Raw genomic sequence first — 18,128 nt, forward strand, 5'->3', positions numbered from 1 at the left:
GAGGCCTCTGAGGAGCGTCATCTCAAGTCAGACATAAGGATGAGTAAGGGATGAGGGGAGAGCTGTGGGGGAAAAGGCTCTGGTGAATTAGAGGAACTGAGAGCAGGCCAGTGGGGCTCTACAGCGGGTGGGTGAGTGGGCGAGGGGGACGGGGGCCAGGTCGTGCAGAGCCTGGAAGGTCATGGTGAGTGGGGGGACAGAACTGCTGGCCCAGCCAAAAAAGGAAGGTGGCATCAGAAAACGGGAAAACAGTAACAAAGAGAAGGGTTTGGCACGCAGAACCTCAATGTCCCCTTCCCTAAGATGACAGTGGTCACCACTACCTCCCGGGCTGGTTGTGAGGGCTAAGGGCAATGACGAAGCAGGGGGAGGCCGGGGCTGGGGGCTCTCCGCTCCCCGCCCCACTCCCCAGGGGCAGCCCCGCTCCCGGGAACCGAGCCGCCTCTCCCTCCGGGCCGCGCGGGGGCGCTGTGGCCGGGCGGCGGCCCGGGGCGCTGCGTGGTCGCGGCTGGGAGCGGAGGGGCGGCCGCGGGGAGGGAGGCGGGAAGAGCGCGGCACTTCCGCCAGCCGCTCGCTCACCGGCCGCTCCTGGAGGCGGCAGCGGGAGCGGAGGGAGCGCGAGGCCTGGGAGCTGCATTCCCCGGCCCCCCTCCGCCCCACGCGGCCCGGACCATGGACGCCAGGTGGGAGGCTGGGGGAGCGGCGAGCCCACGTGACCGAGCCCCCGAGCCACGTGACCGCCGCTCCTCGGCACTGGGGGCCGGGTGGGGTCCGAGCTGCCAGGCGGCAGGCCTGCAGAGCGCTGCCCGGAGCCGGCGGGCTGGGGGCGCGGCACGGGCTTGTGCCCCTTGGGGGCTTCGGACGTGTGGGGCGGAGGAGTGGGGAACGCTGGCGCCCCAGGGACCTGGAGGGCGGGGTGGGGGGAGGGGGCGCCGCCTGTGGCCCGAACAGCCGGCGGGCGCTGGAGGGAACAGAGGGAACCTGTGTGGCCCGAGGGGCGGGGCCGCCCCCGGGAGGGAGGGAGCCCTGCCTGGCCCGCGCCGGCCCCCCCGGGAGAGAGAGAGGCTCTTTGTCCGGGCTGGGCTGCAGCTGAGGGGGGCGGGGAGGAGACTTGGGCCCTTCTCCAGTGTGGTCCCTTCTGGAGGGCCGAGCGGATGAAGGACTGCACCCTAATCCTTATGCCTGCCGTCCCCGCAGGTGGTGGGCAGTGGTGCTGCTGGCTGCGCTCCCCTCCCTGGGGGCAGGTGGGGAGACCCCCGAAGCCTCTCCGGAGTCATGGACCCAGCTGTGGTTCTTCCGGTTCTTGGTGAATGCTGCTGGCTATGCCAGCTTTATGGTACCTGGCTACCTGCTGGTGCAGTACTTCAGGCGGAAGAACTACCTGGAGACAGGTGTGTGGGGAAGTGTGCTAAGTCCCTATCACAGTGCTGACCAAGCGTCCAAACGGGAAGTGGCTTGGAAAGAGAGGGAGGCAGGCCAGGAGGCCTGCCAGCAGGGCAGGCTAGGTGCTCTGGGGAAGATGAGGTGCTATGGAGAAGACGGGCTTGACTTTGTGTGCCTTCTTCAGGCAGGGGTCTCTGCTTCCCCCTGGTGAAGACTTGCGTGTTTGGCAGTGAGCCCAAGGCCTCCGACGAGGTTCCTCTGGCTCCCCGGACAGAGCCAGCAGAGACCACTCCCACTTGGCAGGCCCTGAAGCTGCTCTTCTGTGCCGCGGGGCTTCAGGTGGGTAGGCAGGCTCTGCTTGTCTTCCTGGGATGGGTTCTGGTGGCCTGGGACTCTGTGGAACCAAAGTTTTCACTGTCCCAGTCCCAACAGTTTGCTGGTTGGTGCGTTATGTGTCCCCCTCTCCCAGGGGCACACTATATTGCCATCTTCTTAGAGGTGGTTGGAGGAAACAGTCTTTTCTTTCCTCCTCTTACCCTCTTTTATATGATTTCTACTGTCCTATCATTACACTTCCCTTGCAATGATGAGTCTCATATACTGTAAACCCACTGACAAAAGTTTGGGGAAGCCATTCAGCCCTCATGTGAGCGGTGCCAAAGATGCTGGCCTTGTGGCATTGTGGAGTTGGCACTGCTAGTTCCACCTTGTATTCCGTATTTAACTAACAGGTATCTGATTCTAAGAATACTTGCTTCCCAGAATTGCTTGAGAATAGATAGGAAAATGCTTGGGATGGGGTCAGCTCTAACATAACCTACTGTGGGGACAGACGGGGTCTGGGCGGTTCTAAAGCATTTGTCATTATAAATGTTTCACACACACTTGATTTCCTACAAGGTGAATCGAGGCTTGGAGGAGAGAGGAAACTTCTAGTTACTACAGAGGAACCAAAACATGTGTGCTGTCCTTTCAGTCATTTTGACATCATCCAGGGGAAGAGTGTTGAGATAGCCCTTTTTGCCCATTTTTTCCTTCTCTTGCTTATGTCCTCTTCTGTCTCCATCCTCCCCCACCAGGCATCTTATCTCACTTGGGGAGTTCTGCAGGAAAGAGTGATGACCCGAAGCTATGGGGCCACAGCCACCTCGCCAGGTGAGCGCTTCACGGACTCACAGTTCCTGGTGCTAATGAACCGAGTGCTGGCACTGATCGTGGCTGGCCTCTCCTGCATCCTCTGCAAGCAGCCCCGGCATGGGGCACCCATGTACCGGTACTCCTTTGCCAGCTTGTCCAATGTGCTTAGCAGCTGGTGCCAATATGAAGCTCTCAAGTTCGTCAGCTTCCCCACCCAAGTGCTGGCCAAGGCCTCTAAGGTGATCCCTGTCATGCTGATGGGAAAGTTGGTGTCTCGGCGCAGCTATGAACACTGGGAATATCTGACAGCCGGCCTCATCTCCATGGGGGTCAGCATGTTTCTGCTGTCTAGTGGACCAGAGCCCCGCAGCTCCCCAGCCACCACCCTCTCAGGCCTCATCCTTTTGGCAGGCTACATTGCCTTTGACAGCTTCACCTCAAACTGGCAGGATGCCTTGTTTGCCTATAAGATGTCATCAGTGCAGATGATGTTTGGAGTCAACTTATTCTCCTGCCTCTTCACAGTGGGCTCCCTGCTAGAGCAGGGTGCCCTCCTGGAGGGGACCCGCTTTATGGGGCGACACACTGAATTTGCTGCACATGCCCTGCTGCTCTCCATTTGCTCGGCGTGTGGCCAGCTCTTCATCTTCTACACTATTGGGCAGTTTGGGGCTGCTATCTTCACCATCATCATGACCCTCCGCCAGGCCTTTGCCATCCTCCTCTCCTGTCTCCTCTATGGCCACACTGTCACTGTGGTGGGGGGTCTGGGGGTGGCTGTGGTCTTTGCTGCCCTTCTACTCCGGGTCTATGCCCGAGGCCGTCTAAAGCAGCGGGGAAAGAAGGCTGTGCCTGTGGAGTCCCCAGTGCAAAAGGTTTGAGGGGCCTGAGAGCTGAAGTCAAGTAGGACCCTCTTGCCATACCAGTTTTCCTCTTACTGCAAGGGCAAAAGGCTGGTTTTTTTCTCAGTATCACAAGACCGCTAGGTAGTTGGGGGTGGGGAGCTGAGGAGGCAGCCTTGCCCTTTGCCTTAAATCACCGGTCCTCTAGTAGGCAGGATTCTAGTGGAGGAACGTCTAGAAGGCAGAGGCACCTTCCAAAGCCCCTCTGCCGCTCTAATCTCCTGAAGTCTGGCCCTGTTGGCTCCGCCACCAACACCTCACCTATTTTTGCCCCCTGCCTTGAATAGCCACCCTTTCGACTCCGAGACCTGCATTTCTTACTCTGGTGAGAAAAGCACAAGTGTTGTAGCCTCCAAAATGCTGCTTTCCCAGGAGAGTGAGACAGTGCTGTCTGGGGGAGGGGATGGGAGAACCCCTGCCCAGCAGCACCACCCCCTATGCTCCTGGACCCCCAGGCTCTGCTCCATGAGCCAGTTGCAGGTTTTGGTACTTCAGAAATGTAACTTTTTGCTCTTATAATTTTATTTTATTAAATTGCTGCAATGGGCTTGGGTCCTGTGTTTTGGTTGGCTTAAATACGTGCTTTAGGAAGGGGACTGATAGTGTGGTGTGACTAGAAGTGGTTATCAGTGACCTTAGCCTTTGATGTACTCTGTGAGAAGCTAAGGGAACTCAAAAGGCAGCATTATATCCACTTTATAAGGGAGAGCAGAACTGTATAAAACTGCATCTTCTTTATTTTGCATACTTTAATTCCAGAACAAAATAAAACCCACCACAATACACAACATCCAAACCTGATGTCAAATGTGGGAAGGGTTAGGGCCCTTGTATCCTGCCTTAGACAGAAAGACAGGAGAGAAAAAAAAAAACCACTAGACATCAGCAGAGGGAACCAGGTGGGCCAGGGCCACTTGGCGCCGCTGGGGGAGCCATAGGGACACTATACAGAGCACACAACGTCTGCAAGTAGAAATGCCTAATCTACTTCTTCCATGCGAGAGGCATCCTCATCACCCTCAAGGGGAGGGATCTCATCAGGGACAGCAGCACTGGGTTCCTCTGCTGTTACTTCATCTTCATCAATACCTAAAGGGGAAAAGAATGCCATAGATGTGACCCACACTGCAGTCAGTCAATTGTGCCCCACCAGACCGGTTCACCAACTCTTTGCCAGTTGGGTAAACAAGGGTACTCACCTAGGCCTAGTTTGATCATGCGGTAGATGCGATTGGAGTGGGTCTGGGGATCCTCAAGTGAGAAACCAGAAGAGAGCAGTGCAGTTTCAAATAGCAGCACCACCAGGTCCTTGACAGCCTTGTCATTCTTGTCTGCCTCTGCCTTCTGTCGCAGCGTCTCCACAATGGGGTGGTCGGGGTTGATCTCCAGGTGCTTTTTGGCCATCATGTAGCCCATTGTCGAGTTGTCCCGAAGTGCCTGGGCTTTCATGATCCGCTCCATGTTGGCTGTCCAGCCATACGTGCTGGTCACAATGCAGCAGGGTGAAGACACAAGCCTATTGGAGATTGTCACCTATGGAAAGTGACAAACACCTTAGGTTCATATTAAATCAGATTACCACTTCAAGGCAAAAACGATGGTATCTTAAGTTCTAGTCTCAGAAGAAACTCAGAAGCAACGCCTAATCTTTGCCAAATTCTATACAAATAGCAAACCTGCCTGGTTAAAAGAGCGAGAGGTAAGATGGCTCTCAACAAGTCAAGCTGCCTAAAACCACTAATTATGTAGCCATACAAGACTCTGACAGAAGCAGCCTGGAAGGCATTTATTACACAATAGATCCTCCTAGTCCCAGGATTCCTTACCTTCTCAACCTTCTTATCCAAGATTTCTTTCATGAGTTTGCAGAGGTTCTCAAACTTGGCCTTGCTCTCCTCCATTTTCTTTTTCTCTTCCTCATCCTCAGGCAGCTCCAGGCCCTCCTTGGTAACTGAGACCAGGCTCTTCCCATCAAACTCCTTGAGCTGCTGCACGCAGTACTCGTCAATAGGCTCTGTCATGTATACCACCTCGAAGCCCCGCTTCCGTACTCGCTCCACAAAAGCAGAGTTGGCAACCTGCTCTTTGCTCTCACCTGTGGGGTCATTGAATGTGACTCAAGGACCAGGAACACCTCACACTGCCAGTTCCCAGGTCCTCCCTCCCTGAATGTCCTCCCCTCCTCCCTCTGCCTCTGAGAGGCTTCTGATCAGACCCAGGCTCCAACGCACCAGTGATGTAATAGATGGACTTCTGGGTGTCCTTCATGCGAGAGACATATTCTGAAAGAGAAGTCATCTCATCTCCAGACTGGGAGGTGTGATAGCGCAGCAGCTCAGAAAGGCGTCGCCGATTAGTAGAGTCCTCATGGATTCCAAGCTTTAAACGTAGCAAGAAAAAAACGAATCTTACTTGAAATTTCTTACCCTCTATGAACAAGTAAAAAAAAAAAAAAAACCATAATTGAGAAAGTAAGCATTTGCTGCCTCCTTACCTTTAGGTTTTTAGAGAATGCCTCATAGAATTTCTTGTAGTTCTCCTTGTCTTCCGCCAACTCAGAGAAGAGCTCAAGGCACTTCTTAACAATGTTTTTGCGAATGACCTTCAAGATTTTGCTCTGCTGGAGCATTTCTCGGGAGATGTTCAGAGGCAGGTCCTCAGAGTCAACCACACCACGAATGAAGTCTACAATCAACCAGGGAAGAAAGCTCAGTTACAAAAAAGGAGACAGGGTCATCCAGATTCAACAGAAGAACCCATTTTCTCACTGAACCTTCACTTGCTATGGAGAGGATCCTTGATCAAAGATAAAGACTTCAGCCCCCTTGAGAATACCGAAGGCCTCACAGGACTTTGCCTAACTAACTACATTACAGCAAAAGGATACTCACTGAGATACTCTGGTATCAACTCATCACAGCTGTCCATGATGAACACACGGCGCACATAGAGTTTGATGTTGTTCTTCTTCTTCTTGTTCTCAAAGAGGTCAAAAGGAGCCCGACGGGGAATGAATAGTAATGCCCTGAATTCCAACTGACCTTCTACAGAAAAGTGCTGAAAGAAATTCAACATAAGCCAGTAAGATATTTCAAGATAAGAGTGGCTTTCAGTCTCAACACCCAGTTATGAAACTGTCTGGAACGAAGATCTGCCCTAAGCACCAGGGATAGAAACTATAGGGCAGCTGTTGAGAAAATTAAGCCCTAATGAATTAAATGAATCTAGAATGGTACAAGCTGTGTATAATCCCTGGGTCAATGAGACAAGTCAAGTCAGAACCCTGGGTGTGGGGCTGGCCCGGTGGCATAGTGGTTAAGTGCATGAGCTCCACTTCGGTGGCCTGGGGTTCGTGGGTTCGGATCCCGGGCACGCACCAACGCACCGCTTGTCAAGCCATGCTGTGGCGGCATCCTATATAAAGTAGAGAAAGATGAGCACAGATGTTAGCCCAAGGCCCATCTTGCTCAGCAAAAAAAGGAGGATTGGCAACACGTTAGCTCAAGGCTAACCTTCCTCACCAAAAAAAAAAAAAAAAAAGTACCCTGGGTGTGTAAGGCTGCCATGCAAACCAAGTGAGATTACTGGGAAGGATATCATTTCTCCATCATGGAAGAGTCATCAGTAAGTAAACTCACGCGGCTCCATGGCATTCTCAGTTCCCAGCTACCAAACAGTTGGATAAGTTCCATTTGTCTACTACTAGCAACACGCTTCTACCTGCTCCTCCTATTGACCCAACATTCTCACCTTGACTGCCAAGTGGTCTTCCCAGTCATTGGTAAGACTCTTGTAGAACTCTCCATATTCCTCCTGGGTGATGTCATCAGGGTTTCTGGTCCAAATGGGCTTAGTCTTGTTCAGTTCTTCCTGATCAATATATTTCTCCTTAATCTTCTTTGTTTTCTTTTTCTTATCCTTACTACTATCATCCTCCTCATCTGAGCCCACATCTTCGATCTTGGGCTTCTCCTCCTCATCTTTATCTTCCTCTTCTTTCTCACCTTTTTCTTCCTCTGCCTCGTCATCACTGATTTCTTTCTCTCGTTCTTTCTCCAACTGAATGTACCAAAGACAATAGTTTCAGAATACAGAATACTAGGAGAAACACAAAAATCAGGACCATGCAATTTTCCAGAGCAGCAGACATCATCCATGTGAGAGTTACCAGCCCATACTCACATAAAGGGTGATGGGATAACCTATGAACTGTGAGTGCTTCTTCACCACTTCTTTGACCCGCCTCTCCTCTAAGTACTCTGTCTGGTCTTCTTTAAGGTGGAGGATCACTTTGGTACCCCGGCCAATGGGCTCACCTAGAAAGTCAATCACAGTGAAGTAAAGATGAAACTAAACCCAGAACTATACCAAAAGATAACTGCTTTATAGATAAGATGCTCAAAATCTCTATTATAGGCTTCCCCAGAACTCTAACCCAGATATCTCAACAGGATAGCCTACTTACCATGGTCAGCACGCACAGTAAAGGAACCCCCAGCAGAAGACTCCCAGGCATACTGCTCATCATCATTGTGCTTTGTGATCACAACCACTTTCTCTGCCACCAGGTAAGCAGAATAAAAACCAACACCAAATTGTCCAATCATGGAAATGTCTGCACCAGCCTGCCAAAGTTAAAAAGTTAAACACAAATTTTGAAGAAATAGCAAGCTAAAGAACACTGATAATGAGGAATTGTGCCTGCCTAGCTAAAATATCACATACCTGAAGAGCCTCCATAAATGCTTTAGTACCAGACTTGGCAATGGTTCCCAAATTATTTATGAGATCAGCTTTGGTCATACCAATGCCTGTGTCCACCAGTGTCAGGGTGCGTTCCTGGGGGTTGGGGATGATGTCAATTTTCAACTCTTTACCACTGTCCAACTTGGAAGGGTCTGTCAGGCTCTCATAGCGAATCTTGTCCAAGGCCTGAAAACATAAATTGCAACTTACAATTCTGCTTTCCTAAAGCCCTTCCCTTCATCCAAAAGAAAACTTTTTCCATTTTTACTCCCAAATAGCCTCAATTCTGATTATCCCTTGACATTTAAGAACCAGTTACAGTTACAATATCTTCTCTATCGAAGTGGAACAAGGCAAACCCTTTTGTAACTGCAGCAGATTTATCCCCTTCAATAGCAGGCCCTACAAAATACCAAACCACCCCCTCTTCCCTTTTCTGGAGTGCTAAAAAAAACAACACCCAAGACAACGCTCTGAGCACTCACATCAGACGCATTACTGATCAACTCCCGAAGGAAAATTTCCTTGTTTGAATAGAAGGTATTGATGATGAGAGACATGAGCTGCGCAATTTCCGCCTGAAAGGCGAAAGTCTCCACCTCCTCCTCTCCATGGTGCACTTCCTCAGGCATCTAAAATAAGAATGGTCAAGGATTACTAAAGAACACCATGATCTCAAATTTAAGACTCCTCAAGTTCACCCCAGTCACAATGAAGATGAAGAGATTTAGTTCAAACTGCTTTGAGCTGCCTGGTATCCATTCTCAAGAGACTGAAGACCCTTTCCTTCAAAAGATTTCAGGCTGCACCCTCAGCGGGAAACCAATTGGGAGAACAGAAAAACCAACATGTTCAACAAAATATGAGGTCAGGTCTTTTGGAAAGTATCTTGGATCCAAACTACTCTAAGTGGTCCATGGACCAGAAGCCTCAGCATCACCTAGGAGCTTTGTTAGAACTGTAAGACTACACCTAATGCAGATTATCTTGAACGAGAGAGAGTCCCAGATAATCCACACGCACCTTTCAATGTGGAAATCACTAACTACAATTGTATTACCTTTTTTGACATGGCAAAAAAAACCCAACGTGACTACTTTTAAAACGGCAATGATTTGAAACTGCTCTCCCACTAGATTATCTCCTACGTCGAGGGAAAGTGACATTGCAGCCTCACACACTAGAGGAGGATAACCCCTAAGATGAGTGGGATACCCGCCCAGGGTGCTATTAAGACAAAGAACCGATAAAGCAAAAGCTCCATCGCGACACCTCAACACATGTGACCAAAGTAGAGTGCCAAACCAAACACAACTAAGATGGTGGCCGTGGTCCACCAGGCCGACCCTCGTCACTGCCGGACATGCGTCGGCCGGGGACACACGAGGAGGGGGCGCCGCCGCGCAGCCTCCCTTCGCCCCAGCATCCGAGCACCAGGGCGGGGCGCCGGGCTCCAGAAGCTTCCAGAACAATCTCAGCTCTCGGAGAGGGGCGGGGGAGCAAAGAGCCCATTAATCTCCCAGAGCCTGCCCCCTCCCCTCCTCCTCCACCAGGACTGCAAGAAAGATCTGGAAGGAGAAAGCACGACGGGCCACAAGAGATCGAAAGCGTTCCTCGTCGCGGACCCTCACATGAAGGAACCGACTAGACTTGAAAAACGCGTCTCATACAAGAGGTGGCAAAACCAGGCCAGCACCAGGCCGAGCTGAGTCACGCCGAGCGCGCACACCCACGACCCTTGCGGACCCTCCGGCGCCCCGTAGTCGCGTCCGGAAGTGGAGGAGCAAACATGGCAGCGTCCCGGGCCGGCGCGGCCACCACGTGCAGCTGCCCACTACCCAGCCCCACGCCGAGGCCCATCTCGCCCGTAGATAGTCGCCGCCTGAGAGAAGGCCTGCCACCCAAGCATAGGAGAAAAACATGCCAACCTCGAGGGGTCCCTCCCACCCACTTCCGAGAGAAATCAGGAGGAGTGGTATCCTAAAGGCCGCCCCAGTGAAGAAAATTAGGCCTTTGGAAAGGACGGGGGGACGAAAGCAACTCGAAAGAGGGCTCAAGACAGAAACGCCGGAAGGAGAAAACCGCGGCCTTACCTTAACGGGGAAGGATGGCAAAGACTACAGGAGCAAGGTGGGCAGACTGTGGCCGGCTCACACGCCACAACGGGCCTGCGAGGGGGTGACTCAAGAGAGCGGTTGTGCGCCCCTAGTCGCTCTATATAAGGCGAAGCACAGCCCAGCTGCCCGCCCCCGGATCCCTCCGCTCTAAAGGAGGATGCCTGTCAGCCCCGCACCTGCCGCCGCCCGCCTACCTTGACGTCATGGTCCAAAGTAGCGGTGGGGGCGGTGAAAGGCGAGAGCAGCTGTCCTTGGTGTGCATGTAGAGCGTACGCGTCTCAGCGCTTCCAAGGCATGACCCCACCTGAGCTAGAGATTGAGAATGCTCATGTGACATAAGCGGTGGATCTAGGGGCCAGCGTCCCACTGACCTCCCTAAAGATCTGTGGGGCAAGGACACCCAAGAGTCCCGCCTTCGAGGGACACCTAACAACAGGGGTGGAGGCGGCCAACCACTCCGACCTCCGTTCCCAGGCTCGACCTCTCTCCTAGAATCTGCCCTACGCATTCCTACATCCCGATAAGGGGGAGGGGTTTTCTCCGGGGACGGTGCGGAAATCGAGGCCCAGCTATGGGCAGCCCCGGGGTCCCGGCCCTCTCGGGGACAGGGGAAAAGACCGGCGTTTCGCTACGAGGTGTGGCTCTGGCTGGGGGAGGGGCGCCGGCCTAGGCTGGCGGGGGACTCTTTGCCCGCGCGCGGCGGAAGGAGCGACGACGGCGGTACTGCGATTACTTCCAGCAGTTTCCAGGCCCGCCTCGGAGGCCCCGCCTCCTCCCCGCCCGTTCCCTCGAGGCTCCGCCCCGCCCGCTGCGGCGTGTGCTGCGGCTCCGCCCCGCGACCGTTCTGCCATGGTTCCCGGGGAGGTAAAGGGTACCCCAATTCCTTTTACTGTTAGGTCCAGTCGGAAGGCGGGACCCTCTTCCCCACCCACCAGGCTTAGCTACCCGGGACGGGCTCGTGGCGGGGATGGAGCGTAGAGGGAATGGTTGCTCGACCCCTCCTCTCCCCGTCAATCACACAGCACACTGGCTGTTGGGGCGGCTCTGCGGGCGCCGCCTTCAGCAAGCCGAGACCGGGAACGGGGCCGCTACCGGAGGGACCCTCCCCAGCCTCTGCAGCCGCCCACTCGTGTGGAACGCAGAGACTTGCGTCTTCCCTACACAAGCACATCTAGCTGTTTCTCAGAATTGTTTCGTTTTTTTCGCCTTCTTCCCTCCTGCAGCTGCCTAGACTTGGGGAGGGCAGGGTCTCCAGGGATCCCTGCAGGGTGGCAGAGGCTCTTGGAGACCGCAGGAAGACGCTGGCCAGAGGGCGGCCAGAACCAAGTTGTTCCCCTTCAGCTGTGGCACTGGGGCCCCCAGGCCGTGCGCCTGCCCACCGAGCTGCGGGACTCCATGCCTCTCCTGGCTCTGCCCTTTTTGCGTGTCCCCCAGCTGGCAAGCTGTCCTTGCCTTTCCAAGGCCTCATCGTGCGGAACCATACCCGATCTACAGCCCCACCACGAGAGAAGGGCCGCTCCCTGCTCTGACCTTGTAGATGTCCATCAACTCCCTCCTGGCCCACTCTGCCTGCCCCTGGAATGCTGCGGAGGGATTCCCGCCCCCACCCGCAGGCGTCGTCACCGTCACGGCCCTGGTGTTCAGCCTCCCTTCCTTCATATTTTCTTCCTTCCTGTGCTGAATTGCAAAGAACAAAGGGCCCTTGCTTTCCTCTTTCTTGCCCCACACTCCAGACTTCATCACCATCACCTCAATTTCATCTCTCCTTACCCTTTTACTCCCCTTCGTTGTGATCTTTGAGAAACCTGAGGCTCGGAGGGGTCAGTGAGTGTGGGAAAGTGCATGGGTGCTGCTGCCAGGAAGGTCTCAGGATGTTCTGTTCCCAAAGGAAATCTCAAACCAGAAGCATCATCTCTCAACACACCCTCTCTCTTCCCTCTGGGCAGAAGGGGCCTAGCCAATTAAAAATCTGCTCCCTGCTCAAAGAGCATTCACAACATCCCACAGTCCTGTGAAGAGGTGAAAGTGAGTCTGCACGTTCTGTGAACTGGGAAAGGAAGGCTCCAGTGACTACCCCAGGGTCCATCAACTCAGAGCCTTTGCTCCACTAACTCCCTTGCTCCCTGCTCCAGAAATGGAGTGGGGATGCTGTCTCCCCTCCTAGGACCCAAGTCCTTAGCAGAGCAGGAATCACTCCTGTGGATCAGTGCTGGGACCAGAGACTCCTCAGGGGTTTGTTTTTTCTTTAGAGTCTTTTTTTGGGGATGTGGGGGGAAGATTGGCCCTGAGCTTACATCTGTTGCCAATCTGCCTCCTTTGTTCCCTTTTTCTCCCCAAAGCCCCAGTAGACAGTTGCATGTCATAGTTGCACATCTTTCTAGTTGCTCTAGGTGGGACGCTGCCTCAGCATGGCTTGACAAGCGGTGCTTAGGTCGGCGCCCAGGATCTGAACTGAGGAACCCTAGGCCACCCAAGCGGAACTTAACGGCTATGTAACTGGGCCAGCCCTGGCCCTCAGGGGTTTCTTAATGGGAAAGTCTCAAATCTTGCCCCAGCACAGAAATTCCACTTTCTCTCCTGGAAGCCTTCCAGGACGACTTCTCCCATTCACTGACACTCACTAAGCCCCCGCTGTGAGCCTCACCTGGGGATGCAGAGATGCACAAACAGGACAGAGAGCTGTTAGGCCACTGGAGGCTGCAGCAGGCGGGATGTGAATCATAGCAATGTGGGAGAAGCATCCGAGACTCCCAGCTCAGCCTGGGGAAGGGGGCAGGCTTAGGGCTGTGGCTAGCTAGGCAATGGCACAGGTCCACTCCCAGGAGAGGGAAAAGCATGGAAAGGCACAGTCCTGACAGAAGGACCATAGCCCAGGAACCCCTGAGGGAGGCAGGGGGAGCTGAAAGTGGCCCTGCAGGCAGGGGTCAGGTCACAGAGGGCCACAAATGCCCTTAGAAGTTCTGACCTTAACTTAGGGTGAGGGAAGCCCCTGAAGGCTATCAAAGACAGCTTAAAACCCCCTGGATCTCCAGAAGCCTATTCCCAGCAGCACTTGCAACCCTTGATGTTCTCAAGATACCCTTCATTCCTGATCAGGCCTCAGAGACCCAGCCCAACCTTCTGCTGCTGGAGGGCGGCCAGATGAAGCAAGGATGGACGAACTTGCCTGTAGCTGGTAGGCCTGTCTTTGTTTTTGTGTGGCCTATGGGTAAGAATGGTTTTTACATTTTTTTAATGGTTGAAAAAAATCAAAAGAAGGATAATATTTTGGCATGTGAAAAGTATGTGAAATTTGAATTTGTGTACGTAAAGTTTTTTTTTTTTCAAACAGTTTTATTTATTTATTTTTTTTGTGAGGAAGGTCAGCCCTGAGCTAACATCCATGCTAATCCTCCTCTTTTTGCTGAGGAAGACCGGCTCTGAGCTAACATCTATTGCCAATCCTCCTCCTTTTTTTCCCCCCGAAGCCCCAGTAGATAGTTGTATGTCATAGTTGCACATCCTTCTAGTTGCTGTATGTGGGACACGGCCTCAGCATGGCCGGACAAGCGGTGCGTCAGTGCGCCCCCGGGCTCCGAACCTGGGCCGCCAGTAGCTGAGCCTGAGCGCGCGGACTTAACCGCTAAGCCAGGGGGCCAGCCCTGTGTCCATAAAGTTTTACTCAAACACAGCAACACTCATTGTTTACACATTGTCTTTGACTGCTTTCGTGCTATAATGACGGAGTTGCTGGTTACGACACAGACCACATAGCTTGCAAAGTGTGAAATATTTACTTTCTTATTTTTTACAGAAAAGGTTAGCAGACCTCCAATCTAGCTAGAGCTAAGGGAAGGGAGCAGAGACTCACCTGGGCAGAGGCCTCCTGCTGCTGCTCTAACTGGGAATGCTCCTAGTTAGCGGCACCACTGGCCTTTCACGGGGATTGGGGAGGCCACTGAGGGCAGCTTAGATAAGGGGCAATGGATGAATAAAGCAACCAGGGGCATCAGGACGTCGGGGATTATATTACCATGGGGAGTAGCTGTGGGTCCTTAATGCCCAGAACAAGCAGCCTCCCAAGCTCAGCTCTGTCCGATGTTCCTGTTGGTTCTGGTCCTTCCCAGTTGCCTGAGGCCTACATCTCTGAATTCCACAGGGAATACCCTGAACTGACATCCTCACAGGCCATTGGACTTGACGTTCACATACGTTCGACAATTGAGCAGCTCTGCACGGCCAGCCTGGGCTCCATCTCTTTGCCTCAGTTTCCACATTCTGCTGGGACATGAGACATCTCTTGCAGAACTTTCTCTCACTTTATTGTTAGTGCGATATTTTTTTGACCCTATGGTAAATGGAAATTTTTTCCATTTTTTACCATTACTCTCCAAACTCCCGGAGAGTTTGAAAAGCAATCAATTTTTCTTTATTGATTCCAGAACTCGGTTAACTAGCTTATTAGTTCTTAATTTGTCTGTCAGTTTTTTGGTGTTTTCTAGGTATAACCCTATCTATCATCTCCGAACAAAGACAGCTTGGTTTCTCCTTTCTAATCCTTGTGTCTCTTATTTCTTGTTATACTGAACCAGCTAAGACCTGCTGAACAGTGAGGAGTAGAAACAGTGATTCTGGACATCCCTGCCTCATTTCTGATCAGAAAAGGCATGCTTCTAACACTTCACCATCGAGCACAATATTTACTCTTTCTATTTCTAACTTGTTATAAATTTTAATCTGAATAGGTATCAAAATTATTTTTCTGCATCTACTGAGAATATTGTTTTAAAAATCTCTTTAATCTATTTATATGTTTAATTCATTAACAGACTTACTAATATTAGACAGAAATGATCTATTTCTTTAAAATTTTATAGAACTCACCTATAAAACTGCCTGAGTCTGTTGTTTTCTGTATGGAAACATTTTAACTAAGGACTCAATTTGTTGTTAATGGTATAAAACTATTCAGGTTTTCCTTGAGTCAATTTTATTTAATAATTTTTCTGGAGGTTTCTTGAAAGCTCTTTGTTTTTTTAATCTCTGCTCTGTCTCCTTTTTCATTCCTAAAATTGTTTTTCATGTCTTATCCCTTTTTTTGTGATCGATTTCACCAGTGATTTGTCTATTTTTTTATATTGATCTTCATATATTTGTTTTCTGCTCCTTTAATTTCATTTACTTTATTTCTTTTATTTTTAAAATTTCTGCTAAATTTTTTATCATTATTTCAACTTTCTTTGTGTCAGTTCTCTTGTTCGTTTTCTATTTTCTTAACTTTAATACATGGCACGTTAAATTTTAGTCTTTCTCCTTTTCCAACATAAGGATTTAAGGCTACAAATTTCTCCTCAAGTACTATTCTATATCCCACAAGTTTCAATATATAGTATTTTTATTATAATTCGGTTTTAAAATTTTTCTGATTCCTCTCATGGTATCTTTGCTGATCAATTTAAACGTGTTTATATTATTATTATTTTTTTCTGGTGAGGAAGATCAGCCCTGAGCTAACATCCTTTGCCAATCTTCCTCTTTTTGCTGAGGAAGATTAGCCCTGAGCTAACACCTGTGCCCATCTTCCTCTATTTTGTATATGGGATGCTGCCACAGCATTGCTTGATGAGTGGTATGTAGGTCTGTGCCGGGGATTCGAACCTGCAAACTACGGGCTGCTGAAGTGGAGCACATGAACTTAACCACTATGCCACAGGGCTGGCCCCTATATTATCTTTTAACTATGTTGTAGGCATACAACGTGGTGTGTACAATACTGGCTCTTTTGTATTTGAGACTTGGATGTGGTTAACCTGGGATGTAGTTAATATTTGTAAATGCTCCATGAGTGCTTGAGAAAAAAAAATATTATCTAATTCTTGGATAAAAGTCTAAATATGTTAAATCTATTAAGTCAAGCTAGTTAATTATGTTGTTCAAAACAAAGAAACAAAAAACACTTGGAGAGTCCTTGGGACATAGCTTGGAGAAGAGAGAGGCTGCGGGTGGAGCGATCCCACGTGTGGGAAGAGGCACAGTGTGTGCCTTCTCTGAGGCAGCATGATAGAATGTGGGGCTGAGGGAGCGGGGGAGGACCACTCTGGGATGGGAGGGTCAAGAAGTCTGTTTTAGGCATGTTGTTGGGCACCAAGGAGAGATGTCCAAGAGGCAGAGGCTGATGACTGAAGTCATGGGCAAGAACAAAACCTCTCAGTGGGGTGTGGTGAGAAGGCCAGAAGTGATGATCTAAGCCATTCTGAAATTGTCAATTGGGCATCTTTGGTAATCTGCTCTATTAATACACATATGAGTGTGTCTTGACTCTCTAAGGGCACAGTGTCAATGGCCTAAGGCGCGTGACTGAGTCCTGCCTACCTGCCATTGTCAGCCCAGCCCAAAAATGTCTGTCCTCCTCTTGCCATCACACCCACCAGGTGTCCCTTTTTGTCTGGGGCATTGTTCAGTGTTCCAGGCTCTCTTTGACTAAGAAGGTAAAAGTTAACTCTAAATCAAATCAGTTCAGCCCAGAGCAGATTCTAGGCAGAGGAAGGTGCCGGGGGTGGGTGGCACCACAAACAACCCCGACCTACTTAAGTGTTCTGCCTGCCACCTGTCCTGCATCAGGCACAAGTTACTCCTCAATGTGCAGGTCTCAACTGACTGGATTTCTGGGCATTCACTGGGCCCAGTGCCTGCGTGGCCCACCGGCACCCAGATAAGGGACTGGTAGGGCTGTAGCAGTGCTACCAGGTTATGAGGAACTCACAAACAGGAGGAACTGAGGTTAGACATCAGGAAGGACTTTACTGGTTTCACCTGGGAAGGATGACACGGGAGTTGAGGATCCTAGGAAGCTTGGGATCCCTGGGGATATGAAAAGAGAAGATGACTCTTTGGAATGTTTTGGAGGCAGGAGAGGAAGGTGCACCAAGCCTGCGTCATGATGCCACGCGGTCACATAAGGCCTTGTATCTTTCCATCTCCTTCACTGCCTGGGAACTCTCCCGTGTGTGTGTGTGTGTGTGTCAGAGAGAGACTGAGACAGACAGAGACAAAGAGAGATTATATTTACCTGATGCTTTGCAGTTCACAAAATATTTTTCCTTCCTTTAATCTTTTCAGCCTTGGTTTTCTGGAGCAGGATGGGCATAGCAATAGTCAGCACTTCATAGGGATATTGGAAGATCGTTGGAGACAATATATGTAAGACCGGGAGCAGAGTGGCAGGGGAAAGTACAATAGTCCCCCCTTATCCTTGGGGGATACGTTCCAAGACCCCCAGTGGATACTTGAAACCTCGGATAGCACTGAACCCTATGTATGCTGTTTTTTCCTATACATTCGTACCTATGATAAAGTTTAGTTCATAAATTAGGCACAGTAATAGATTAACAACAATAACTTCTCTTCGGCATATCCAAATTGCCAGCAGTACTACTCTTGGGTTTTGGAGCCATTACTAAGTAAAATAAGGGTTACTTGAACACAAGCACTTCCGTACCTCAACAGTTGATCTGATATCCAAGAGGGCTACAAGTGACTAGAGGGCAGGTGGCATACACAGTGTGTATACACTGAACAAAGGGATAATTCACTGCCCAGGTGGGAGGAAGCCGGAGGGCTCAAGAGTTCATCATGCTACTCAGAATGGAGCACAATTTAAAACTTATGAATTGTTTATTTCTGGAATTTTCTGTGTAATATTTTCAGACGGAGGCTGACCAACTGGAGCCTGACCACACCAGTTAACTGAAACCGCGGAAAGCGAAACCGCGGATATCCGCAGTTCCGCTTTCCGCGGTTTAAGTTACCCTGCCACGGCCAACCGTGATCAGAAAATTATGCTACTTTCACAATGCCTACCTCA

At 50.8% G+C, this 18,128-nt stretch overlaps 2 protein-coding genes across 3 annotated transcripts; one reads left to right on the plus strand and one right to left on the minus strand.

The window, feature by feature from the left end:
- The first annotated feature begins 590 nt into the window (after window positions 1–590).
- On the plus strand, window positions 591–3,969 carry SLC35B2 (solute carrier family 35 member B2). Of its 2 annotated transcripts, XM_058554250.1 has the most exons (4): window positions 591–683; window positions 1,198–1,391; window positions 1,568–1,722; window positions 2,463–3,969. In XM_058554250.1, the coding sequence occupies exons 1-4, from the start codon at window positions 673–675 to the stop codon at window positions 3,399–3,401; spliced, it is 1,299 nt and encodes a 432-aa protein (XP_058410233.1). In that variant the 5' UTR covers window positions 591–672; the 3' UTR covers window positions 3,402–3,969. The 2 variants fall into 2 exon arrangements, with proteins under 2 accessions (XP_058410233.1, XP_058410234.1); XM_058554251.1 differs by lacking the exons at window positions 591–683; window positions 1,568–1,722 and having other exon boundaries at window positions 1,236–1,391.
- Window positions 3,970–4,137: 168 nt separating this feature from the next.
- Window positions 4,138–10,357, minus strand: HSP90AB1 (heat shock protein 90 alpha family class B member 1). Its single transcript, XM_058554249.1, has 12 exons — window positions 10,262–10,357; window positions 8,654–8,800; window positions 8,148–8,354; window positions 7,888–8,047; window positions 7,605–7,738; window positions 7,173–7,481; window positions 6,314–6,479; window positions 5,917–6,107; window positions 5,654–5,801; window positions 5,249–5,517; window positions 4,622–4,955; window positions 4,138–4,511 (listed from the first exon to the last, which is right to left on the minus strand). Exons 2-12 carry the CDS (start codon window positions 8,798–8,800, stop codon window positions 4,402–4,404), a joined length of 2,175 nt encoding a protein of 724 aa, XP_058410232.1. The 5' UTR covers window positions 10,262–10,357; the 3' UTR covers window positions 4,138–4,401.
- Window positions 10,358–18,128: the final 7,771 nt, after the last annotated feature.

This window comes from Diceros bicornis, chromosome 14, assembly GCF_020826845.1.
Source record: "Diceros bicornis minor isolate mBicDic1 chromosome 14, mDicBic1.mat.cur, whole genome shotgun sequence".
Classification (NCBI taxonomy): domain Eukaryota; kingdom Metazoa; phylum Chordata; class Mammalia; order Perissodactyla; family Rhinocerotidae; genus Diceros; species Diceros bicornis.